Below are 27880 nucleotides of genomic sequence, written 5' to 3'. Positions count from 1 at the left end.
GGAGTGGATGGAGGGATGGATGTATAGAGATAGGGATGATGGAGGGAGGAAGGGAGGGAGGGGGGGAGGGAAGGCTGGAGGAATAGATGGAAGGATGGATGGAAATAGGAACAGATTCCAAAGTCCCATGCAACCAAAGGGTCAAAGTTTGGAACCCAATGTAGATTTCAATCGCTTAGAAATAGGTTTCCCAAATATATTTTTGTTGGTCCCAACACACACAGACACACATACAATTACAGTAATAAGTACTTCCAGCGTTCTATTCTGGGGAATTGGAGAGGAGTGGGAAAGGGAGGAGGGATGAGTTTAAACGAGTATGTAATGTCAGAGTATGGATATGAACCAGTGCTGGCTGCAGTGTGATTGATAGTAATGTAGACCTCATGGAGGGGCTTGGAGGACTGGGAGGGCTGTGGGGGTCAGTGGGCGGTTGTGGAGGGGCGACAGGACAAGACTTGAGGGGCCATCATGGGGCGGAGGGAGGCTAGGGGGGTGGAGGGTTCGGGCTTCTTAATGCTTTCCACAACTCCAAATTCTCGATTTACATAGTCCTTCAACAAGCATTCTGCAATCTGTGCGTGTGTGCATGTGTGTCTGTGTGTGTGTGAGACTAAAGTTACCTATGCCAGGACCCTCCAAGTTAGTAAAAGCATTACCAGTGCCAAAACTGGCATACACACATTTACAGATATGAAACTACTATATGAAAGAAACACACTCACACACACAAAAAACATTCCATGTCTGATGACTATCTGCTTGTACTGTTGAAATACAACAATCCTGAGTTCAGCAGTAGGTGAAGCCAGAAGTGCACACCTCTTCTTCTGCTGCTTTCTAAAGCGGTTTTCTGTATTTGCATAGTTCTTCTGTGGTTTAACAAATCATCTTCTGCCTGTCGTTGGCCCCAAACGATAATCAATTAACACACAGAGAGTATGAAAGTAAGGTGGAATGATTGATCTGTGATGTCATCATCAGAGATGTATGAGTCCTGGGAGGTCTAGTGTAAGCAAGTGTGTGTGTGTGTGTGTGAGTGTGTGTGAGTGTGTGTGTGTGCATGCGTGCGTGTGTGTGTCTGTAACAGGATAGTTGTTATGGACCATAAAATACCAGTGTAGAAGCTTGTTGACAGACTGCAACCATTGACTGCTCTGACCTGACCCCATGCTTAAACACACTGAAGACTACTGCATGGGACATTAAATCAGACAACACACACACATGCACACACACACACGCACACACATACACACACACACGCACACACACACATACACACTTGATTTGTGGCCCCTTGTGCACACCATTAGTGGGTCCATTCTTCAAACAGTAGAGGTACCTTAGCTGCTCTCTACCTCACCACACACAGACACACACACAAGCTAGCATATGCATACACACACACAACATATTATGAGTGGGTGTGAGTCTTGGTTCTAGAACATCCCCATATAACTCTCATGGTTCTATATGCTAAGACTTCAAGGTTCTAGAACACACATCAGTCTGGGAGTCTAAGGGCTCAGGCAGCCTACAGGAGGCCTGGGAACACACACGTACACACACACACACACACACGTACACACACACACACAATGAGGCTACTGGGAGCTAGAAATCCTGTGTTTCTCAGCCTAGTGAAGTAGCCAGGATGTGTGGAGGTCTGGAACTGTGAAGACAAACTTACATAGATGTAGACATTCCTTAGTTCCACACAGGTCACACACACATGCACACACACACCACACAGTCCCAAAGTCACACAACCACACAATGGCGCTCATGCACTCAGATCACACACACACAAAGACACACGCTCAGGTCACACAACCACACAACCACAGGATACACACAGAGGGTGATATACTGTCAGACAGGTTGGACCAGAATGCTTATTATTTTAGAAGATAGAAGAGATGAAGAGAAGAAGGGGACGAGACTCTCCTGAGAGATGGGGTTTACAAAGAGTCTGAAGCAGTGTGTGCGTGTGTGTGTGTCAGGTTTCAGGGCCCCAATCTCTGATGTTGTGACAGAAGGTTTAACCCTAGTGTTTATCTCAAAGAGTACCAACAAACACTCCTTGCTCCTCCTCTCCTCTCACATGCTCTCCTCTTCTTGTTCCTCCCCTCTTCTGATTTCCCCTCTCCTTACCCCCACTTCGCCTCCTCTTCTTTTCTCTCCTCTCATCACTGCTCTCCCCCCTCCTCTCCTCTTCTCCTCCCCCATCTCTCCTCTCCAGAGTTAATGATTGTTGTAATGATGTGTGTCTACAAAACGTTTCCACTCAGACATAAAAGAACAAACACTCAGGTTTTTTTCTTCCTCTGTAACCTCAAGTATTAGTTACAGTTCCAGTTTTCAATATATGAGGCAATACCGAAACCACAACACACATCCTTGGTACAGAGCACCGATCAAAACGCAGCTTTTATACTTCCCTGGAATGAAAGAACAGCCCAGGTCTCTGCCAAGACGCTACCTTCACCATTATGAGTTCAGTATGCTAGGGTCGGGTGACTGGTGTGTGTGTGTGTGTGTGAGTGTGTGTTTTTCAGTGTGTGTGTGTGTGTGTGTGTGTGTGTGTGTGTGGGCTGTGAACCACAGCGTATAGATGTACAAGGGGTTAGTACTACAGTGTCAACTTCAACACACATACAGATACATACACACACACACACACACACAAGGAACTTCTGTAAAAGTAAATTTTTTCATGATTAAAAAAACTGGTTCATGTTGATATGGCCAGGTTTAGTGCTGGTCACACCTGCGTATGTATACATGTACACTACATTTATAGGGTTTATATTAGAATATGTGAGTTTGCGTTAGTTTATATGAGCTTATATGAGTTATATACGTTTATGTGAGTTTACAGTGTATGGGTTTAACAGCTGCATAGATGACAACACATGTCAACAGGTGACACACACACACATACGCTGTGAGCGTGTACGTGTGTGTGTGTCACAAAGACAGGCTGACACACAGGACATGGTTTGTTTCTCCCTCAGATGGTCTTTTTGGAACAAGACTTTTCAGACAAAAGATGGACATTCCAACAAGCAGGATGTCCAGGGTGTTCCAAACAATTAGTACACACACACACACACACACACACACACACAGCTTAGAGTTGTCAAAACAGTGTGACAGTAAATCACTGGTGTCAGGTCCATCAATACTGATAAATTATGTCTCCATGTCTGACTGGTGGGAGACAGAGAGGAAAGAAAGAGATAGAGAGGTAGAGAGAGATAGTGAGAAAAGAATAAAGAAAGAGACAGAAAGAGAGAAAGTGAAGGGGAAAGATTGTATGCGAGAGAGATGAAAGAGAGGGAAACAAAAACAAAGAGAGAGAGAGAGAGAGAGAGAGAGAGAGAGAGAGAGAGAGAGAGAGTGAGAGTGAGTGAAAGAAAGAAGGAAAGAAAGAAGGAAAGAAAGAAAGAGTGAGAATGAGATGGCTTAAAGCTTTGGATCTGCAGATCATGCTGAGTAGACCTGGCACACACTCCTGGGAAACAGTCTGAATACCAGGCAGATACACACAATCTCACGCACACCCACAGTCTCACACGTACACACACACACACAGTCTCACACATACACACACACACACACACACAGTCTCACACGTACACACACACACACAGTCTCACACATACACACACACACACACAGACTCACACGTACACACACACACCGTCTCACACATACACACACACACAGTGATCTATAGAGTCACTTTCCCAGTAGTTGGAGGTGTTTCATGTGTTTCAGCTGCTGTGCCAGGAGACCTATTGGATGCTCTCATCATATTCTTGCATTCAAAGCAGTAAAACTTTACTGTCGCTGAAGGGCTCAGCATAAACAGAGGGTCAACACCGAACAACGTAAACAGCTGGATAAAACCGTAAAGAAATAACAACAGGCCATATATGTGTTGCATTAACGCATGGTATATGATTGTATTTATATGGGCTGAATCATGCTTAGCGATTAACGACTCTCTCTAACGGCCTCTGTGGTCTAATGAACCTGTAACAGATCATCAGACAAAGCCTCAGAAACCCATGTGGGTTTGAACCCGGGGTCACGGATCCTCTGGCAGGCTGGTTCTAGAACTTCAGTCCGAGGGTCTGTTCTCCAAACCACCTCCTCTTCTAAAAACAGACAGAAAAGGTCAGCAGTGCTTTAAAGGGATGGATTTACAAGGTAGTGAGCCTGCTTCCTCAGGGATCGTGACGGCTTGGAAGAGACGGTTTCCCACTTGGTGTTTCTACATCCTGCCTTCTCAACGCTCGCTGTGTGGGGTGATGAGGGTGTCTGTAAGACACACAACACTCTTCTCTTCAGTCACACCAACACTGGATCTAACTGACTGGCTCCAGTCAGAGTCTGTGTGTGTGTATGTGTGTGTGCATGTATGTGTGCGTATGTGTCTGTGTATGCGTGTGTGTTTGTGTGTGTCTGTGTGTGAGGGGTGCCCCTGTGTTAGGTAAACATAAATCCCCCCATTTGTCCTACTGGGTAATGACCTCTATAAGGTTGGCCAATTACACACACACACACAGACCTACACACACACACTGTGGCCTGGGAGAATGAGGGGCCTGCAGACCTCTAGGTCAGTCTGGAGAATCTGTCAGGCTTAGAGACCTTGACCAGCCACCCTGGGGGGTCCCTAATTAAGAGTGTGTGTGTGTGTGTGTATGTTCCTCTGAGGAATGCCACTCCTCTATTATAGTGACATCTCTTGATAGATATGGAAAACATTAGTTCTGACTGGAATATTCAGTCTCATAACATTCCTTCTGAGAAAGTTCTCACTGGCTGGACGATCCTGACGTATAGCTTTTGGGGGGTGCTTGGGGGTGCTTGGGGGAGTCCTATACACTGATACTCTGATAGTTTATAGACTCTAGCGGATGGTTTTACATGCAAGGTCCTCCCACACACACATCCAGGGCTGTCATTGTGTGTGTGTGTGTGTGTGTGTGTGTGAGAGAGAGAGAGAGAGAGAGAGAGAGAGAGAGAGAGAGAGAGAGTGTTCAGGGTTTTGTAGAACAGGGGCCAAGATAATCCTCCTCACATCTTTAACATGGTCTAATCCTAACCCCTGGAACACTGATTCACAGAGGTGTGTGTGTGTGTGCATGTGTGTGTGCGGGAATGACCACAGTGTTTGCTACCCACACGCACAATGGCACCTGTCGTGTGGGTAATTAGGGAGTCAGATGGCTGAGCGGTGAGGGAGTCGGGCTAGTAGTCTGAAGGTTGCCAGTTCGATTCCCAGTCATGCAAAATGACGTTGTATCCTTGGGCAAGGCACTTAACCCTACTTGCTTTGGGGGGAATGTCCCTGTACTTACTGTAAGTCGCTCTGGATAAGAGCGTCTGCTAAATTACTAAATGTAATTAATAGTGTTGGGTGTCAATATTTTCACAAAGACTTCTCATCTCACAGCTGACATGCTTTCCTCTGCACACACACACACACACAGGCACACACTGCTATCTTGTGAGGGTTTGGGATGAGTATAAAGAGGAGAGAGAAACTCTCACTGGAGAGTGAAACTCCGCCAGTAAAAGTGATCAGTACCACATGTTGCTGACCCGTTATCAATAACAGGATGTATAACTGTGACGAGCTGCTGTGCTCCCTCTGCCTTGCTGTCACAGACATGACCAGAGGTGACCCAGGTCAATCCCAGCAGCCTCAGTTTGCCCTCTGACCTTGGACCAATCATAACACAGCTTGGAGGTGATTAGTTGAGGGCAGGAGTGGTCAATCCCTTGATCCTTCAGAGAGACTCAGTGTTCATCTCACATATGACCAGACACCGTTTCCTTCCATCAGTGTCGCTCTCTCGCTTTCTCTCTCATTCCTTCATCTCTAACTCCTTCTGTGTATCTCTTTCTTTCAGTCTCCTCCCCTCTCCTCATGTGGATACGACCTTCACAAGCTATTGGTTACAGTTGACAACTGTACACAAAGACAACAGTATTTGTTTAACCATTCCATTGTGTTTGGAGCGTGTGTGCGAGCATGAATGCGCGCGTGTACATGCGTGTATGCGTGCGTGGATTCATGTGCGTGCGTGAGGGGCCACTTAGCGAGCTCAAAGTGGGTATGGAATCCTTGAGTGTCTGGCATTCCAGAGAGTTCCAAGAGAGAGACCCCCTGTGGAGTAGAACTCTCTCCAAGTCTCTGCTTCTCTCTCTCTTTTTCTGTCCCCAGCCTCTCTCTCTTTCTGTTTCTCCCTCTCTGTCACTCTTTTTCGCTCTTACTGTCACTGCACAACTCAGACCACAGATCAAAACACACACATACACACAGACACACGTACATGCCATAGTAAGTCACTCTATGTCAGTAGTTTAAGGCAAACATTGAAAGCAACCAAACCAAATGAGCTTTATATCAGACACATCTACAGTTCAGTGTTTAACTGGCCCCGGGCTAAAGTACATAGCCTACCATAATAACTCTGTATTAACTCAATCAGAGCCAGATGACTGTGTTAAGTTCTTGGATTGTTTCCTTGATAACCCACACTTGGGATTGTTAAACAGCTAACATAATATGTTCAACCGATGCACTACACCTGTGGTCACCGCATTATATCTCCAGCTACAGCTGTATGAAATATTATTTGGAAATTAATATTTTCCTTGGGACTGCAAAGACTGGTGACTCAGATCGCTTTTCTAATTAAGACTAAAAGTATCTCACAAGGAAAAATAGAAAATACTTTGAACACAAGGGCAGAACACAGGTGATTCCACTCAAACACGCATCCGCAGCACGCACACGGCTTCGAAATCGACAGTGTACACCAGGCGCGCGGAGCTGGAGGGGTGAGCAGCTAGAGGAGCGGCGGTTTGAAGTGGAAGACGAAGGAAGAAAAAAAAACTCGGTGGGGGAGGAGGAAACTCAGTGACACCGTGAAATTGCATTAAACATGCCATTCTCCGCTAGCAGCCCTTTCCCGCACCCTGACTTCTCTCCTCTTCTCTTCTCCGCCACTCGCTGGATGTTTTCAGATGCTTCCACCGCAGGAGTTCAATGCCCGTGAACTAACTAACTTTGCTAACTGAAAAAGGAAAGTAAAAGATTGAAGGGATCCCGCCAACAGCATCTCTGAGTTTTATTTTCTTTTTTTTTCTTTGGAAAGCTGCCCCCCCCAACCCCTTGTAGAGAACTCATACGGGCTACCTTGATGCGCATATTAGTTTGGAGTAAAAAAAAAAAACAAGTACAACTGTGATTGAACAAGGATCGCCGTTGTACACAGATTAACCAACTAAAGCGCACTTTATCGGGATAAACTTTTTTTTCAAACATGCACATTTTTGGAATATCTGTTGTCCTTGCTTATTCTGCTTTACTCATCGCGAGTGAATTCATCCACGAACTCGGTCAAGATTATGACGATCATGAGCAAGACCATGGATTTCCGACAGTACGTATGGCCTCAAACCTTTCACTTTCACCACAAAATTTAAATTTTTGGAAAAACACAATGGTACATCACTTTCAATAATATATTAATTTACGAGTTGAATATAGCAGACAATTAAATATATCTAACTCTTATATAGGCTACTTGTATGTGTAAAGTATTACACGGGAATAACACAGCATTCGAGATTATGGAGAATATGTATTATTATTTAATGTTCACCCAGACAGGACCTTATTGAAATGGTGTGGGATGTGGAGAGTTAAACTGAGATCTGCTCTCTAAGCAAAATACTTAAAGAGAGAGAGAGCGAAAGAGAGGGTGAGAGGGGGGGAAGGGGGGAGGGAGAATGAGGAGGTAAACTAAGTTGAGAGAGAGGAGGGATAGACTGATAGGAAGGAAAACCCATGGGATGAAACGATTGGGACAGATATAAATGAAGAGATAGAGGAAGGGAGAGGCAGAGATGAAGAGAGAGGAGAGTCAGAGAGATAAAGAAAGGGGGGATTATATAGGCTAGTTCTCAAATTAGCAGGAGAAAGGGTCTATTGGCAGGTGTCAAAGTGTGTGTGTGTGTGTGTGTGTGTGTTGGCCGGTTGCAGCAGCAGAAGATAAGTAGGATATTAGGGGATCAGCTAAAACACGTGGCTATTTGATCATGAATACTCTTAATTAGTGGGATTATACTCTCCAGCAGTTCCTTCCTGAGTTGGTTAGAATAGAGGAGCAGACACACACACACTCTCTCTCTCTCTCTCTCTCTCTCTCTCTCTCTCTCTCTCTCTCTCTCTCTCTCTCTCTCTCTCTCACACACACACACACACACACACACACACACATAGCAGAACTACCATTGTTTGGAAATGTGTGGTGTGTTATGTGTGTGTGCGTGTGTCTTATTGTGTGCCATAGGAATTTCAGTCTTTGTAAATCTGTCATTTTTAACAAGAACTAGCACAAGGGGCTAACATACATCACACTCTCTATGCCTCTGGCACACACACACACGATGTACAGAACACAGTCTACAGTCTCCATGAGTTCTGGCTCCTCCGGTATTTACAGGTCAGGCACTGTGTGTGTTGTGTGTGCATGTGTGTGTGTGTGTGTGTGCGTGCATGTGTGTGTGTGTGTGTGTCTATAATTAGGCTATACTGTTTTTCTACGTCTCCTAACCAACCCCTAGCCGCAGCGTCCAAGAAATCAGTCGTAATTAACGTGTCGTTCCTGTGTGTGTGTGTGTGTGTGTGTGTCAGTGTGTGTGTGTGTGTGTGTAGTAGTCTGTAAATTAGTGATGTTGTTGCTCTTTAATCCAAGAGGGAGATATCAATCGTAGAGCAATGAAAGAGTATACCTCTCTCTCTCTCTCTCTCTCTCTCTCTCTCTCTCTCTCTCTCTCCCTCTGTCTCTGTCTCTCTCTGTCTCTCTCATACACACTCTTGCTGTGTGAAATAAGGTGTTGAGGTGTGAGGCTCCCAGGCAGACAGCAGAGGAGCGCCAGATGAAAGAGGCTGGGGGTGTGTGTGCGTGTGTGTGTGTGTGTGTATGTGTGTGTGTGTTGGGGGGTGGGTAAGTGACTGGAGTGGGGTTGAAGGCTGGGGCAGTAGACTGATGACGGGCTGCCGAGGGGGGCGGGAGCACGCGGGGGAAAACACGCAGCCATGTCCTCTCTAAACCCTGCAGATCATCTCCAGGTGGAGAAGATAAGACACATCTGTTCTATTAACCACTATCCACCTGCCCCCTCTCTCTTTATCTCTCTCCCTTTATTCCCCTCTCTCTACCTCTCTCTACCTCTCTCTACCTCTCTCTCTCTACCTCTCTCTCTCTACCTCTCTCTCTACCTCTCTCTCTCTCTACCTCTCTCTCTACCTCTCTCTCTACCTCTCTCTCTACCTCTCTCTACCTCTCTCTCTCTACCTCTCTCTCTCTCTACCTCTCTCTACCTTTCTCTACCTATCTCTACCTCTCTCTCTCTACCTCTCTCTTTACCTCTCTCTACCTCTCTCTCTCTACCTCTCTCTCTCGCCTTGATCCTGTCAGCCTCTTAGCATTTCAATTCAGAGCCAAATAGTCTCTGTTTCTCAACGTCTCCTCAGTTTCTGTCCAGAAACAACAGGCGTCAGACTGGTTACAAAGAGGCGATGACTCCGTGACCTAACCTTCTAGGTTAGGAGACAGAGAACCAAGGGGCTAAAAGTTTGTCGGCGTCCTTTGAGCCGAGTTAAGCAACTGTTGCAATTACAGTCTAAGAAAAAATGTTATTTTATGGCCCGGCTAACGTTCCCCCCTACGGTTGTGAAACAACTATGGCAAGTATCTGAGCCTGGGCCAGACTGTAATGGTGTTATTGTAACTAGTGGAGAGGTTAGGAGAACACACTTGCAAATAAAACACACACACAACCGCACTGACACGCACAGAAAACACACTCACACACTGAACACACACAATTGCACCTCACCAGACAGGACTCCCACACACAACTACGCTCACACACACTGTAGAGCAAACACAACTGCCTCCCCACACATGCAGGACACACACACTGTGTGTGTCTCGGGGGAAAATAGTGTTTGTCCTGTTTCCTGTTCAAACACTGCAGGTGTTTAGGCAGGTCAATGACAACTGCAGTATAACACTGCTGCAGGCCGTGTGTATTTATGCGTGCGTGCGTGTGTGTGTGTGTGTGTAGCTTCATCTGATCACCCTCTGCTCTGGCTGATGTAACTACAAGCCCATTCAAAGCTCAGCTATGTCTATTAGATTGCATCTAGAAAAAGAGAGAGAAAGGAGAAAGAGAGACATAGAGATGAGAGAGAGTCAGACTAAAAGAGGAAACACAAACTGAGAGAGACAAGAGAGATACGAGAGAAAGGAGAGCAAGAATGGAGAGCGAGAGAGAGTGGTCAGAGCTCACAACCAGCTCCACTGCATCCTAATGTCCACAGGTTTAGTTACCTCGTAGTCCCGTTACTATAGTTACTATGGCAAGTTTGGATGGAAAAAGTCAGATAATTCTACCCTCATAACCTCTCTTTCATTCTCCCCTTCGCTTTTTCTCTTTCCCCCTCGCCTTCTCTCTCTCTCCCTTTCATTCCCTCTGTCTCTCTCTCTCTCCCTTTCTCTCTCTGTCTTTCCCTCTGTCTCTCTCTCTGTCTCTCCCTCTGTCTCTCTCTCTCTCCCTTTCTCTCTCTCTGTCTCTCCCTCTGTCTCTCTCCCTTTCTCTCCCTCTGTCTCTCTCTCTCTCCCTTTCTCTCCCTCTGTCTCTCTCTCTCTCTCCCTTTCTCTCTCTGTCTCTCCCTCTGTCTCTCCTCTCCTCTATAAGTAGCAGAGGCCTCACATGTGTTTTACTACTCAGTAGCAGGAGGTATCCATCACTCCCCTGTTAAACCCAGGGCTGATTAGACAGGACAGGGGGCTGCGGTGTGTGTGCGCGTGAGTGTGTATGCTCATTCAGGTTCTGGAGTGTGACCTGCATATCTGGTGTAAACGTACACACAGACACACACACATACACACACACTCCTCAGTTTACACCAGGGCTGCCAGCCTTAACCGCAAATCTCCAACATCAACTGTAATGTTATGGGCTGAGATTCTGACAAATATATACATGTGTGGCGCGTGCCGCTTTGTGTGTGTGTGTGTGTGTGTGTGTGTGCGTGTGTGTGTGTGTAAAATCATGGAAGCCTTGATTGTACAGTAATGACTCTGTGGTGTGTGTTAAACTAACATTTTGGTGCTTCCCCTACAATAGCATCACTGTAGCATGACATCAAAGTAGCATCACAGTAGCATGACATCATTGTAGCATCACAGTAGCATGACACCACTTACTTGGCGATTAAACAGTATTCTGATTCTGATTTTGACTGATTCTGACATCGCAGCAGCATGACATCACTGTAGCATCACAGTAGTACTGTAGCACCACACCTGCACAGAAGCACCACTTACCATAACTTGCTCAATTTTCAACCGATTTTGAAACGGTTTGGTTTGTTATCAACGTCATTACGTTAATGGTTTGGTTTGATAACAAACCAAACCATTTCAAAATCGGTTGAAAATTTAGCAAGTTATGGTCATTTAAAAAGTACATGTAGCACCAACACAATGTTATGGGTGTTATGATGTTCTAGACTCCGCCGTAAGACATCTAGTCTTTATATATATCTATGGTTGCACCACTATAGCTTCACATCATAATAGCATCACTCTACTGTGACATCAGACAGGGCCCGTAAACATACCCAGCTCTGGAGAAGCGTCTCCCTCGCTCTATCTCTCTCCTCCATCTCTCCATGTCACTCTATCTCTCTCTCCTCCATCTCTCCATGTCGCTCTATCTCTCTCCATCTCTCCATGTCACTTTATATCTCTCAATGCCTCTTTCCCTCTTTCCATTTCTCACCTGCATTTTCCATTCCTCCCTCCCATCTCTCCCTCTCCCACATCTCTCCATTGTTCTCTACATCCCTCCATGCCTTTCTTCCTCTCTTCATTTCTCTCTCCATCTCTCTCTCCATCTCTCCCTCCATCTCTCCCTTCCACCCCTTCTTCCTTTCCTGGTTAGGGTTCAGGTCAGCACTGCAGGTCCAGCAGAACATAGCCGGTCTCTCTCAGAACCTCAGAACTGGTCCTCCTGGAACCATAAATATAGATGAAACCAAATGTATGGACCAGCTGTGTGTGTGTGTGTGTGAGAGAGAGAGAGAGACAGAGGGTGAGAGAGAGAGAGAGAGAGAGAGAGAGAGAGAGAGAGAGAGAGAGAGAGAGAGAGAGAGAGAGAGAGAGAGAGAGAGGCAGAATTCATCCCTGCTTTGTCTTTGCGGGAGATCCTGTGTTTGACAAGATTTAGATTGCAGTTGATCTCATAAAAAGTGATGTTTTATTTATCATGGCGCAAATAGAAAACATAAAATATTCCTGAGTGTGTTATTGAATTGACTGACAATCGCGGTGACCTCAGGCTTAGAACCTTTCTCTTCACCATCACTGACTCTGATTGGTATTTATTTTTACTCAATTTGTATTTATTCAAGCAAAAAATCAAATCAAATCAAAATGCCTGCAGAGTTATAATATTTTATTATTTTGACTCTGTCTTATTGATTTTGACTTCCTGTCAGTTAACTTGGCGCAGTGGGAAAAGTTTTCAGAAGGAATCACATTCATACACATTACCGAGAAATATCCTAATGTTGTTAGAATTCCCCTGATTCTGTGTGTGTGTTCAATTTCAACTTTTACATTTATTTGCCATTTGTAACAATTACAGGCACACTGGAAGTGTGTGTGTGTAAGTGTGTGTGTGTTGACATATTCATTCAACAGCACATACAGACTGTAGCTGCTGTCTGCTCAGTGATTATCAGTGGGTCTGAGACAGCAGGTTCAGTTGGAACCGGCGCATGTGTGCGTGTGTGTTCGCTCAGGTGAGTGGTATTCCAGACTTCTGTTACCTATGAGGAACATCCGGATCTTAACTTATCCAGAGAAGAAGAAAGGGAAGAAGAGAGAGGTGAAGGGTGGAGAGGGGGGAGGGAGGTTGGGAGGGGGGTACAAAGAAGAGCAAGAAAAATAAACAGACTGAACTGATATTATAATTTTGCAACATGACAGTTCGCCGTCAAATATGTGGTCTCTCTTCTCCCCCCTTTTATCTCTCTCTTTCCCCTTCTCTCTCTCTTTGTCTTTTGTTAGAGACCAATCATTGTGCAGTGTATTTGTAGAGGACAGCCCAGTCCTGAGTCACGGCTGGCCTCCATCCTGGTGGGCTGCACCAGCACAGCCCGTTCTCCCTGTCTGTCACACAGCAACAATGGGCTCTATTCCTGTTCTCGTGTGGTTCCATTGTGCTTTACGTCAGGTTTATTTGGATCTGAGTTTGTGTATAGTCTGTGTCTGTCTCGAAAGCAGATTTATGACGTCAGAGACTCGTTTTTTTCCCACGGTGGTGAAGCAGGGAACATGCGAACATGTTGGTGTATCCCTTTCGAAACACACACACACACCGACCGTGTGTGTGTGGTGTGTGTATGTGTGGTGTGTGGGACATCGAGCAGCATTGTAACAGAAGACGGATGTTTCTCCTCTCCTCCCTCCCTCCAAACTATGTACAGTGGGATTTGAACCTGTGACTCATAGATCTGCGGTCAAATGCTCTACTAGCCATACCTATCCCTCCCTCCAACCCAACCCTCTCCTTTTCTACTCCTTTCATTCCCAGCCTTTTCTCCCTCATTCCATCCCTAACCCATCCTCCTCTCCTCCCTCCCTCTCTTTCCATTTCTCTCCTCCCCTCTTCCCCCTCCATTTCTCTCCTCCCTCCATCCCTCTCCTCTGCCCTCCACCCCTAACCTCTCCTCCTCCGCCCCTGACCTCTCCTTTCCTCCTCCGCCCCTAACCTCTCCTTTCCTCCTCCACCCCTAACCTCTCCTCTCCTCCTCCGCCCCTAACCTCTCCTCCGCCCCTAACCTCTCCTTTCCTCCTCCGCCCCTAACCTCTCCTCCGCCCCTAACCTCTCCTCTCCTCCTCCGCCCCTAACCTTTCCTCCGCCCCTAACCTCTCCTCTCCTCCTCTGCCCCTAACCTCTCCTCCGCCCCTAACCTCTCCTCCTCTGCCCCTAACCTCTCCTCTCCTCCTCTGCCCCTAACCTCTCCTCCGCCCCTAACCTCTCCTCCTCTGCCCCTAACCTCTCCTCCGCCCCTAACCTCTCCTCCGCCCCTAACCTCTCCTCTCCTCCTCTGCCCCTAACCTCTCCTCTCCTCCTCCGCCCCTAACCTCTCCTGTCCTCCTCCAGGAGTCTGAGCCAGACGTGGAGCTGCAGCTGAGGTCGGCAGGCAGCGTGGACGAGCTGCTGCGCCTGATCTACCCCGGCTACTGGACGGCCCTCAAGTGCCGCTCCAAACGCGGCTCGCGCTTCCACGCCCCCAGCCACGCCCACTCGTCCGAGACGCGCACCGACGAACCAATCACCTTCGCCGCTGCCTACCTCAACATGGACGTGCTAAAGAGTAAGAGACGTTCACAGGGAACTTGATTGAACTGTCCAGGGGAGCATCAGTGTCTAGCTTAGCCTCCCTGTAGTGTTTACACTCTCTGGTATGTGTGTAGTTGTCTGATAATAGTGGTTTTAGCTAGCTTCTTGGTCATGAGATTACAGCAAGAGTCCCATTGGTGCTGTTGTTGACAGGAGACTTGCGGACCCCTGTGGTCCGACAGACTGTAGCCTACATGAGGAATGCAGGGTAGAATAATATCATAATTGTCTTACGGGGTGAATTTGGGGTATTGTGTGTAGTTTAGGGTGTTGTGTGTGTTTTGGGGTGTTGTGTGCGACTGTGTTAACGCGTGTCGTCCTTCCTGCCACACTGTCCCACAGGTATAGAGACTGAGTGGAGACAGATCCTGTGCATGCCCAGAGAGGCTTGTTTAGATGTGGCCAGGGAGTTTGGCGCGCCCACAAACACCTTCTATAAACCCCCCTGCGTGTCTGTCTACAGATGTGGAGGGTGCTGCAACAGCGAAGACCGCCAGTGCATGAACATCTCCACCTCCTACATCAGCAAGACGGTGAGGGGGGGGGGGGCGTTTGTGTGTGTCTGTGTGTGTGTGCTTGTCTGTGTGTGTGTGTTACACATGCTGTAGGACGATCTCCAAGGTGACCTGAATCAAGGTTGCTCCCCCCGGCAGGACACACTAGATAGGATCTGCGCTGAGTCGCTGTAACAATAGCCCAGCACTGGGAGTGGATGACTGGATCTGCCTCCCAGAGCAAGGGGGGTCAGGCACCGTTTAAACAGGCTGGAGATGATGAACTGGTCTGTACAGTAGGGAGGGAGGGGGTTAGCTGCCAGGGCATTGTTACTGGCTGTTTCCTTAAGGGAGGGAGGAGGAAGGGGGGAGGGAGGAGGAAATGAAGTCTATTGTAGAGTACATTAAGACGGGGATGGGAGGGGGGGGGGGGGGAAGGGGAGGCAGAGGAAGGTGCGGGGGGAGATGGAGGGAGGGAAGGAAGCACCACTCCCCTACTGTTACTCCTACTGATGTGGGAGAGGATGGAAGAAATCAGAGAGAGAATCATCTGTGCGTCACGCTTTGGCCACTGTGTGACACCCATTCCACCCATCTATTTCACCTACTGTTCATCTTTTCTCTCTCTTTCTCTTTCTCCCTCTCTCTATCTCTGTCTCTCTTTCTCCCTCGCTCTCTCCCTCGCTCCCTCTCTCTCTCTCTGTTTCTCTCTCTCCCCCTTCTCTCTCCTCTCCAAGGATGAAGGTTCACTCACTCCTTTCCTCTGACTCTGCTCTCTAAAGCCTCCCTAAGTTATATCTGCTGGGGTTTCAGTGGTTATGTGGAGGCTTGTAAGTTTCCGGAATGTTCTTCTACTTGATGCAGTTACAGTTCTGGCAGTTTCTGGTAGCTGTTGTCAGGTTGTTATGGGGTTGTAGTAAGATTGATATAAGGCTTTAAAAGGCTTGAAAGATTGTTATGAAGCTTTAAAAGGGTTGTAAGGTTGTTATAGGGTTATGAGGTCGTTACACAGTTGATATAGAGTTGTAAGGTTGCCGTTGGGTTGTCGGAAGGTTGTGATAAGGTTGTTGTAGGGTTGTCATAGGGTTGTGCAGGTCTGAGGCTTCGTCTGCGTTTCCTGAAAGGAAAGCTGCTCAGTCTGGCCCAATCCTGGGAGGTTGTGATCCCTGGCTGCCATGGCAACCAGCGTTCCGGGTCAGGGAGACTCATATTTAATCACCCTGGAGAGGAGAGACCGGTCTAATACCTGGAGAGGAGAGATTGGTCTAAGACATGGAGACTCACTGGTTTATTAAGAGGTGTCTGTGTTGAGGTGAGGGGAGACTGGGTCAGTGTAATCCCCGGCTGCCAGCTGAGTCTGGATGCAGGTCAATGACACTGTGTCAATGAGGTTTTCTATTCACAACATTACTCCTCCAGAGCCTGAGGGCTCACGGTTATCACAGTCTCTCCTCTCCAACAGCAGTCTTTTACTGCTGTTAATTCAACCAAGGAAGGATAAAGGGAGGGAAGGAGGGAGGGAGGGATTGAGCAATGGATGGATAAGATTAGTATTGTGTATTTTAGGTACTGTTTGACTGCAGCCTCAACTAAAAACTTGAATGATTCTCTGAATGCCTCTCTCATTTTATCCTTATCTCTCCCCCCCCCCCCCCCCGCCCTACAGCTCTTTGAAATCACAGTTCCTATGACCCAGAACATAAAGCCTGTCACCATCAGTGTAGCCAACCATACTCAGTGTCGGTGCCTCTCCAAGCTTGACGTTTACAGACAGGTCCACTCCATCATAAGAAGAGCCCTGCCAGAGTAAGTACACACACACACACACACAGACATGCACTCACACACACACATACTCACACACAGACACGCACTCAAACCCACGCACTCACACACACACACACAAGCATGTACTCACACACACACGCGCACTCAAACACACACACATGCGAACTCACACACACACACACACACACAAGCATGCTGGGATTCTAGAATGCTGACACTCTTTGGAGTGTGTGTGTGTGTGTAGGGGTATGTGTTTCTTGGCTGAAGTGTTCTACACAGGATATACATGTTCCTAATGGATAATTAGCTTGGACACCTATATTTCCTGTCTGTTGTTGACAGTTTCCTGTCTGTGTGGTGCTCTGGGCGGGGCCAAAAGGAAACACTTTGCAGGAGGTCCTAATGACCTCTCCGTCTGTGTGTGTGTGTGTGTGTGTGTGAGTCCCAACCACTTCAGAGTGTGAGGAAAGTTAGAAGTTTATAGTTTATGTAACAGGTATTGTTCAGACCTCAAGCAGCTTAATATAATACACTCTGCTGCTAAGACCTTACTGCTGGAGCAGCATTCACCTGCAGAGAGGAGAGGAGAAGGGGAAGGAGAGGGGAGGGGGAGGGAAGGAGGGAGGAGAGGGGGAGTGGGAAGAGGATGAGGGGGAAGGAGGAGGGGAAGGAGGAGGGTGTGGATGAGGGAAAAAGGGGGAAAGAGGACAGGAGGAGGAGAGGGAAATGAGAGGAGAGGCATTTTGATGTTTATATCAACGTCCGATGGGTTCCAGAAACATACGCTACATTGTCATGGCGACTAGTGGATAGAGTTTCAGGACAAAGCGCTGTCTAGCTGAGCTCTGTTTCTCTAGCTGACGTGTGTTATCTGGAATGCACACTTCATAGATCTGCCTTGTAAATCGGTTGACATGGGGGGGAGTGAGAGGTAGAAAGAGAGTGAGAGAGGTAGAGAGAGGCAGAGAGAGAGAGAGTGGGAAAGGTCGAGAGTGAGTGAGGAAGGTGGAGAGAGAGTGAGGGAGGTGGAGAGAGAAGTTTGAGAGTGAGAGATGGTGAAATCTCTCTCACACACACACACACACACACACACCCAGCAGTAGTCAAAAGGAAAACATGTTAGGTGTCATTCGTGGGGGTGAGTCACATGTGTTGGTGGAGTTATCGTGTCTATTGATCATCGGCACTTGCATCAGAACGTACACGTATGGTGTGAGTTATACAAGGTGCACCAGCACATGGTAGTCATCACTATCTCTCTGTCCCTGCCTCCCTCCCTCCATCACTCTCTCTTTCTACCCCCGCCCCCACCCTCTCCCTCCTTCTCTCTTTCTCTCTCCCTCTCTCTCCCTCTCTCCCCTCTCTCTCTCTTCCTCTATAGCCCCCCCCCCCCCACACACACACACACACACACACACACACAGTTTCAGGCTCAATAGAAGGTAGGATGGTAATTGAGAACACATTGTCGATCTGGAACGTGCAGATTTGTCTCCCAGCCGTCTCCGAATGACTTTAGCAATTTGTTTTAGTCCTTGCCGGCAGTTAGACAGTCAGACAAGTCCCCCCCCCCCCCCCCCACACACACACACACCTCCCCCTCTCCATCCCCAACCACTCAACTCAATAGTTACGAACACTCATTAGAAATCCACGCTGTCTAAACACACTGAGACGGTTGGTTCTGCTTCTTATGCAGCTGCTGTGTTTACAGCTTAGCAGACAAACATTCACTCATACCTCAGTTCTTATGTAGCTCCGTGGTCTTATGTATATTAAGGTTGTTATGTAGCTCTGAGGGACCTATTCTACCCCCTCCCCCCCACTCACCCTCTTCCCCCTCCTCACCCTCCTCACCACGACCCTCATTCTCACCCTCATCCCCACATCCCCACATCCCCTCATCCCCACATCCCCTCATCCCCACATCCCCTCATCCCCACATCCCCACATCCCCACATCCCCCTCTCCCTTAACCCTCCCTCCAAGCTTCTCCTTTCCCTCTCCCTGTAGTACCACTTCTCTATGAAGCCCCCTGAACACCCCCCCCCCAAAAAACACACACACACCTGAACATGCACACAAACAAGCACACACACACACCCAAACACACACACACCTGAACATGCACACAAACAAGCACACACACACACCCAAACACACACACACCTGAACACGCACACAAACAAGCACACACACACACCCAAACACACACACACAAATGACAGAATGTTGTAGCAGGGTCATACATCAACCAATAACTACCTCTGAAGACTGAACTTAGAAGAGGAAGTGAGAAGGAGGTGGAGGAGGGGAGGAAGAGGGAGAGAAGGGGAGGGAACTGTTGTTTGACTTCCAAGAGAAAATGTAGCAAGTTTTCTAGACTGTTCTTCCAGGGCTCACCTATGACTGGTATTTCCTCAGGACAGGGTAAGGAGGGGGAGGGGAAATAGGGTAACCATGAGAGAGAAAGAGAGAGAGAGAGAGAGAGAGAGAGAGAGAGAGAGAGAGAGAGAGAGAGAGAGAGAGAGAGAGAGAGAGAAATTATAGGAAACAAGGAAATTAATTGAGAGAAAGAAATACAGAAATAAAGAGAACAAAAGAAAGAAGAAGGAATGTAAAACTAAAGAAAGAAAGGAAGAACACGTTGAGATCAGGTCTCACTATGACATTATTGCCAAGCTTTTTGTGGAAGGTGCACTTGGTTTGACTCTCTGGAGTCTGGGCTTCCCTGGAGCTTGAGCTCTGATAATATCCACAACAGACCAAAACAAGCAGCCCTATTTAGGTCTGGCTCGGGTCTGTGAGTGTGTGAAACATTCTGTCCACAACTATCAGTCATTTAAGTGTGCGTGCGTGTGTGTGTGCCATGTGGTTTGTATAAGATGGTCAACCCTGCCAGCCTCAGCATGTGTATAGAGTTAGACTGAAAATAGAACAGAACTCCTCTCTCTTTCTCCTCTGTCACTTTGTTTCTTCTCTTGCCCTTTTCCCCTCCTCTCTCTCCTCAGCTTCTCATCCCTCCATCTCTCTTATCACCTCATTCTTCCTCCTCCCTTTTCTCCTCTCCCTCTTCTCTCATCTGACAGCATCAGCTCTGAGGGTTTATCTCCTTGATGGGCATGAAGAGGAGTCACCGTTTCTTATCTTTAGATAACACTATTTATGTCATAAAAAGTCTACCGATTGACTCATCCAATTAGGCCATCTGAGAATGGCTTTGATCTTCTACTGGGGAGTAGCTGGACCTGCAGTGGAATGGCAGCCTCATAATGGACAAATGTGGCTCGGTGGAAGATCATTTGACTGCAGGTCAAGAGATCACAGGTTCAAAGTGTCTGCTAAATGAATGACATTATTAGATGACATCCTCAGGATGAACCCCCTGAAGTGATCTTCAGCCCTGGTGTTAACTGTGTGTGTGAAGCGTGTTCCTGGTTGGTGGTAGATAACTGCCCAGGATAATGACCTGGTCTGGTCCAGTCCGTGTGGGTTTGTGTTAACGGTAAAGACTATAATTAATCACACACACACACCTTGCTACTACGTGACTCTAAAGGCAATGTAATGGAGGCAATTAGGGGAGGCTTATTGATGATATTCAATTGATTTGAATCGCCCATGGTCCCTCCCCTGCAGGTGCCCGACAGCCAATAGGACGTGTCCTCATAGTCTGAGCTGGAGCGAGCGTTTCTGTAGATGTGTACCCCAGCTGGATACACATCCTCCTTCATCATCATCATCCTCATCCTCGCAACGACACCCTGGTGAGTATTCCAGTAGTCACACTCACAGTGTGTGTGTGTGTGCGCGCTTGTGTGTGTGTGTTTCGGGTAGAGACGTATATCACTATCTGCAGTCTGACCAGAGATTTCACACTTCACACACAGACACACAGACACAGAGACACAGACATTTACATTTAGTCATTTAGCAGACGCTCTTATCCAGAGCGACTTACAATAAGTACAGGGACATTCTCCCCGAGGCAAGTAGGGTGAAGTGCCTTGCCCAAGGACACAACGTCATTTTGCACGGCCGGGAATCGAACCAGCAACCTTCTGATTACTAGCCCGCTTCCCTAACCGCTCAGCCATCTGACTCCCTGACAGACAGACACAAGTCAGTACTACACACTATTTCACTCTGGAGGTGAAATAGTTGGAGGTGAAAGTGTTGTTTTTCACCATCTACCATGCCGCCAGCTCTACACTGATGTCATACCTACAATCAGATGAACTTTAACCCCTCCCTCCCCAATCCAGGGCCCTCCTCCCTCATCAGATAAGCCCTACACAAGCTCTCTGATAAGAACACACAAACACACACACACACACACTCCATGACTCGAGGTTGAGGTGAGAAAGGGATTTTGTGGTCGAGTTTGAGGTGTGAAAGCTTGAGGTTGGGGTGGTCTCTGATCTCTGAGCTGTCGCTGCTGATGATGGATGGTGCTGGTCTCGCCTGAACCTGCACATTCATCATCACAGACACCCACACACCATCAAACACACAAACCCACACACACACATCAACAAACAAAAATCATCACACAAATACATAATCAGACACACACACACACATCACGTATCATCGATCAAACACTATATCCCATAATAGGCATCAGATCCCTTAGAGGAACTAGTGATAGGAACAGGAACAGCACTAGCAGAAGCAAGCAGTCACTGTGGTGACGGCATTGTTTATAACCTGGGAGAAACATGTTTTAAGCTCCAGATTCAACACATAAAGCCTCCCATAAACAAGACAGTGTGTTAGTGTTTTTAGACAAACTGACCCAGCAGAACGCCTTGCCTCTCCCTCTCGCTCCCTCTGTTATCGTGGCCTGTTTATCAGTAAACAAACCAACACAAACTACAGGAATGCAGAGCAGACGCCAGATAGATCTCTCTGTAAATATCTCCCTGCTTGCCTCCTTGTCTCTTTCTCTCACACACTCTTTCTCTTTTTCTTTCTTTCTCTCTCTCTCTATCTGTGATGGAGCTTGTTCTCCAAAAGTGAAGGGGTAACATCTGGTGGAGCTGCTGGGGGCTGGATGGAGAGATGGATTCTGTTCCAGGAATGTCTCACTACATACTTTACCTATGATGTCAGGAAACAACTGTCCACTCATAGACCATCTTACATAAACCCTGGAGGACCCGCGCTCACACACACATACAGACACACCAGCACACACACACACTTATACACACGTACACACACGCTAGCACACACACACTGCACCGAGAGTTCCAAGAAATCCCCAGCATCAGATCTGCAGTTAGCACATATCCGAGGGAGGATGTGTAAACACTACAGTTTCCTGATGGGAGGTTCAGCCTGATACAACATCATGCCTAAACATGGCAGTGATGTCATCTTAACGCGACTGGGATGTCCTCTTAATGTGGCGTTGAAGTCATCTCCAGTACCATCTTAGTAACTCGGTCAGCTGCAACCTCCCAATGCTTATTCAGGCACTGATCCATTTCCTGTTGTCTAGTCATCTTGCTGACATCATATCCTGTCCCTCCACTTTCCCCAGCTTCATTCGATGAGGACCTGTGCGGTCCAGACAGAGAACTGGACGAGGAGACCTGTCAGTGCGTCTGTCGCCGGCCCCCGGGGGGCGTGGCCTGTGGCCTGCAGCGCCACCTGGACAGGAACACCTGTCAGTGCGTGTGCAAGACCCCGCCCTCGTCCTGCCCCGCCCACCACACCTTCAACAGGGACACGTGCGGCTGCGTGTGCACACGCTCCTGCCCCCGCCACCAGCCCCTGGACAGGGCCCGCTGTGCCTGCGAGTGCAACGAGTCACCAAACAGGTGCTTCCTGAAGGGACGCCGGTTTCACCAGCCTACGTGCAGGTACGAAGGGGGGAGGGAGGGCATGGGGGGGGGGGGAGAGGGGGGAGTGCAGGGGAGCAGGGGAGGTGAGAGAGAGATGGAGCGGGTGGAGGGCACAGGGAGTAGGGGGGGGGGGGCAAGGACGGAGGGAGAGGGTGGGCTGGGGGAGGAGGGGGTCGAGTAGGGAGGGAGGCTGGAGGGCATGTAGAGAATGAGGTGTGTGAACGTGTGCATCATGTTTCATTTTTTAAGTACTGTAGACACACACACTCCCTCACACACACACACACACACTCTTGCATGCACACACACACACTAACACTCCAGCAAACAGACACTTACACACACGCATATACACACTTCCACTTTACAGCTCTGAAAAACTTTGACCCATGACTGTAATACAAGACTTCTGACTGACCGGACCAGCCAATAGAAACTTATGGCTGCCAGTTAACCATTTCCTCTTTAGCACTGACCCCCACCCCTGCCCACACACACAGACACCCCACCCCTTCATAGGTGACCCTGTCTGACCTTGTAGAGCATGATTGATGACCATGACAGACCAGTCAGTATCCAGTGTCTGAACTGGGACGAACAGGGTCACTATGTCTAAGGAGGGTCCGGTCTAACACCTGGAATGTCTCTTTCTCTCATTCTCCATCTCGCTCTGTCTCTCTCTCTTTCTGTATTTCTCTCTCTTTCTCTGTCTCTCTCTCTTTCTGTCTTTCTCTCTCTTTCTCTGTCTCTCCCTCCCTCTATCCCTCCATCATCCAGTTGTTTCAGACCTCCGTGTGATGTGAGGAAGAGGAGGTGCGAGCAGGGCTTCTACTTCAGTGAGGAGGTGTGTCGCTGTATACCCACATACTGGAGAAGACTGGACTAGCCCTGGGAGCCCAAGCCAGCCAGCCACTCCAGCCACCACCACAACACACCATGGAGGATGAGAGAGGGGGGAGGATGAGCTGGGGCGATCAGTGTCTCCAGAAGCAGTTGTGAAGATGGCCAGATACAGGCAGAATGGAAGGGTGTGGAGAGACTGAGTGGTTTAGTCTCTGGGTTTTGGGGGACGATATTCTGACGTTTTGGAGAATTAAGACCCCAACTGTCACACCCTGATCCTCCTACAGACTTTGAAGCTAGAGACTGTGGTTTTAAATATGTGTGTCATTTTGTATTATGGTTTTTATTTGTTGTGATAGATATTGATTATATAATTTATTGCCACCAAATGTTGTTTTTTCAACTTTATTCTTCTTCATTGCAATATCAGTCTTTTCCAAGAAAATACACTGTGATCATTATTTTTGTATCTAGTGCTGTCCCTTGAAATGAAACATAATTTGTATTATATAATGTTAACTTATTTCTAACCTGGTATATAATGTTGAATTATAGTGATAAAGCTTTGCTGAAGTTCAACCAGGAAGACATCACATGATCACCGTCCAGGAAGACCAAGCAGAACACACACCATCACATGATCACCAACCAGGAAGTCTTCTTGGCGTTCACCCAATCACTTCATTAACATCAACCAATGAGCTTGAACACCTGTCAGGTTAATATGGCGGCTCACCTGTGTTAGTTTCCTGTTACTGCCCCCCGCCCACAGACCCCTGACCCCTGACCCCTGATGGGGGGGGGGTACGGGTCTTCATCCCATATCTGGACTAGCTATGCAAAATATTTCTATATCATATTTTTATACAATAAAGCATTTGAACGTTGACTGTGTGTCTCCTGGTTGAAAGTGGTTGGCTGTAAATACGTATTGTGCACAATCATATCATCATCATGTTGACAGATTATATTACAGACATCCCAAGTCTCCTGGAAGTTCCGGGAGTGTCCCGCATTTCAATAGCGGCTCCCTGATGCCCGCAAATGCTCTACAGTCTCCCGGAATTTGGGGATTTTGTATTTAGAGCGAGCGCGAGACTGTGCAATGGTCATTTACGGTCGAAACAGGTGCATATCGCGCGTCCTGATTGCGTCCCGGGGGTGTGGGGTGGGGGGGGGGGGTGTGTACGTGCTGGTTGAGAGGGTACATCATGCGTGCGGATTGCGTCCCGGGGGGAGGGGGGGGGGTTGGGATGTCTGATATTATCTACACAAGCTCAAAAGTGTCATTTCTTTGTGAGCGGGAAGAACTGTGTATTGGATGAGTGTTCTGGAAGTGGATGCTGAACGGGATGACATCAACATGGATGCTTCCTTGGTTTGTAAAGAGATCAGAACGAACTTTGTGAAAAAGTGAGGTTTGATGTCTGGGTTGAAGGAGCAATAAGGAGGGAAAATGTGGAGGAGGAGAGAGGAGGCAGGGCAGATGGAGAGCCCGAGCGTCAGGGTTTATTTGACTTGAGAGTTGGTGTGACTTTATCTGGCTGTGGGCCTAGTGTCTGTGTGTGTATGTGTGTGTGTGTGCCAGCCACAGCTAGCCAGCTAGCTACCCTCCTGTCACCACTGGGAGGGATCACACACACAGTAATAGATGTGTGTTTATAAGCTACAGAGCTGGTGCTATAACACACCTGACGCACACACACACACCTGCCAGACATACACACATACTTGATACACAGACAGTCACTCACAGCACTAACTTTAAACATAATAAATCGTGGGTTATTTCGTGTCTGTTTGTGTTGTGGTGCGGCTCTGAGGTTTACTAGATGTCTTCGCTCACGTGGATTGCCCTCCATCTTGGATCTCCTGCGCTCTTGTGTGTGTGTGTCTCTGGCTGAACTCAGGAGAGAACAACTATGTGACCGTTAACCGTGAAAACACAACCTGCTAACCAGAAACAGACAGAGGACATGGAGGGAAAGAAAGGGAGGAGGAGGAAGAGAGAGGGAAAGAGGAGGATAGGGAGGGAGGGATAAAGAAAAAGTGAGGGGGAGGAAAGGAGAAAGAGAGGGGGGGGTTGAGAGAGGGAGGAACAGAGAGGGAGGGGGGGTTGAGAGAAGGAGGAACAGAGAGGGAGGGGGGTTGAGAGAGGGAGGAACAGAGAGGGAGGGGGGTTGAGAGAGGGAGGAACAGAGAGGGAGGGGGGGTTGAGAGAGGGAGGAACAGAGAGGGAGGAACAGAGAGGGAGGGGGGGTTGAGAGAGGGAGGAACAGAGAGGGAGGGGGGGTTGAGAGAGGGAGGAACAGAGAGGGGGGGTAGATGGAAAGCAAACATGGCTTTCTCTCCATGTTGAGCTGTCTGGCCTGTTTGACTTTCTGACCGTGATTTGCGGTCACGGTTAGGTTCCGCCGTATCATGGTCACCATGGGACCCAGCATCCGTTTGGTGTTTGTGTGTTCCACCGAGCGAGAAACAAAAACACACGTCTGGACGGACGTCTAAATAAACCTGCTTGTTATTTCTGGTTGTGTGTGTGTGTGTGTTTCTGCAGTTGAATCTTTCCTTCCTGTTATGTGTAAAGCTTGTTTAAGGTGAGAATCACAGGCCTCAGGGCAGTCTGGAGTTGGACATAGACATGTCTCATAGAAAAACATAAAGAATTCTATCACATAAATATACAGTATATAGTACAATGAAATGATACAAATTAGATTACCATTAGGAATCCAAAGCTAAGATAGTCAGACAGTCATAACATTTAGACAGGCAGATATGTGATATGGTATAACATTGTCTGTGTGTGTGTGTATGTATGTGTGCGGTCTGAGAGCTCTGTACAACCTCAACTGTCCAGTATTTTGAAACAGGTTGTCTGTCTGTGATGTGGTGTCTTTCTTTTATTGTACCAGGTTGTCTGTCTGGTATTATACCAGGTGGTCAGTCTATCTGCTGTGTGTGAAACCCTTGCTGGTCCCTCGTGCTGACACCTCTGCTGGTCCATCTCAGCTCAGAACATCCTCCCTCCTTCCTGCTACAGTAATTACTGGATCCATACAACATGTCAGTCTCCTTGACAACGACCCAATGATATCTCATTGTGAACGGTTAGGTTACAGACCTGGCCTGGCTCTAAGGAGTTGGTGAGCTGCACGTTTGGGTTCCAGTGAGACAGTTAAACACCGAGCCTTCAGCCATGTCTGGGACTTGGAAGAGAACGGGGTTGTGTGTGTGTTGTGTGTGTGGGAGTGTGTGCGCTTGTGTGGGTGTTGTGTGTGTGCATGCAGGCGTGTGTGTGGGGTTGGTGAGTGTGTGCCAGGGAGAGCAGGAGTCTGTCTGATCCTTGCCTGTGGGAAAGGGAAACCATTAAGGGGTGAAAAATTAATCTGCAAAGTAAAAAACAGAGGATGTGGACCTTGGCTAAGGCAGGAGAGAGAGAGAGGGAAAGAGAGAAAGAGAAAGGGAAATACATTTTTGTCTGAATGCGTACATCCACCTGTGAAGAAAACAAATCATTAGTTTCGACCTCCTCCCCTTCCCACAATGGCATGAGAGTTTGTGTCAAATCTGAACTGCTTGTATTGTTTCCTGTTTTGAAAATGTGTTCTTCTGTGGCAATTTTGATAACCTGTTATAAAAACCATTAGTTCCGGGCTGGGAGAGTCCTCCAAGATGAGATGGTCACGCCTGTCCATGTGTTGCTTCCTCTATGCAATCATCATTTTACGCAGGCTGTTGGTGACCTGCAGTCATGCTGGCTTCGAACATGAACTGAAAACGACCCAGCACTTAAGATAGACTGAAACTTCCTGTCAGTTTGGATAAAAACTCTTCACCGCTGTCCTGATAAAAGGATACCATTTCACTGTATGTTAAATGGGCTATACAGAGAACAGCAGTGATTGACAAGCATACAACGTTAGCATGCGGGATCCTAACTGCTAATCCATTTAGAAATGTATCAATCACCGCCTGGCAAAGATATGTTTCCCCAAAGCCTATTTGTTGCGTTTTTGGACTGACAGTCAGACTGACCCAAAAGTGAACCGACCTATCTGGCATTAGCCTGAACTGTCAAATGGCCAGTCCAAGACAGGTCCAGAGTGTGTGTGTGTGTGTGTATGTATGAGGGGGGAGGGGGGAATACGATATGATCTTCTTGCCAAGATAAGAACCTCTTTCAACCAATGATATTTTTGGATCGTAAAAAAATCATTTGATTAAATGTCCAAATACACTAAAATTGCTCAGCATGAAAGCTGTGAATTTGTGCAGTAGACAGTGATAAGGCTGGAAAAACATATGTACAGCCAAGCCAAACCAGCCAGCCATTTACACAGAAACATAGCCTTGTGGAGAGGGGCAGAATACTACTGCAGT

At 47.6% G+C, this 27880-nt stretch overlaps 1 protein-coding gene across 1 annotated transcript; it reads left to right on the top strand.

The window, feature by feature from the left end:
- The first annotated feature begins 6937 nt into the window (after positions 1-6937).
- Positions 6938-24440, top strand: vegfc (vascular endothelial growth factor c). Its single transcript, XM_062478643.1, has 7 exons — positions 6938-7472; positions 14281-14494; positions 14863-15053; positions 16681-16820; positions 20442-20569; positions 22351-22672; positions 23432-24440. Exons 1-7 carry the CDS (start codon positions 7353-7355, stop codon positions 23538-23540), a joined length of 1224 nt encoding a protein of 407 aa, XP_062334627.1. The 5' UTR covers positions 6938-7352; the 3' UTR covers positions 23541-24440.
- The last annotated feature ends 3440 nt before the right edge of the window (positions 24441-27880 follow it).

Source organism: Osmerus eperlanus, chromosome 14 (assembly GCF_963692335.1).
Source record: "Osmerus eperlanus chromosome 14, fOsmEpe2.1, whole genome shotgun sequence".
Taxonomy (NCBI): Eukaryota; Metazoa; Chordata; class Actinopteri; order Osmeriformes; family Osmeridae; genus Osmerus; species Osmerus eperlanus.
Note: the sequence above shows the minus strand (reverse complement) of the source record. Positions and strands in the feature narration are given on the sequence as shown.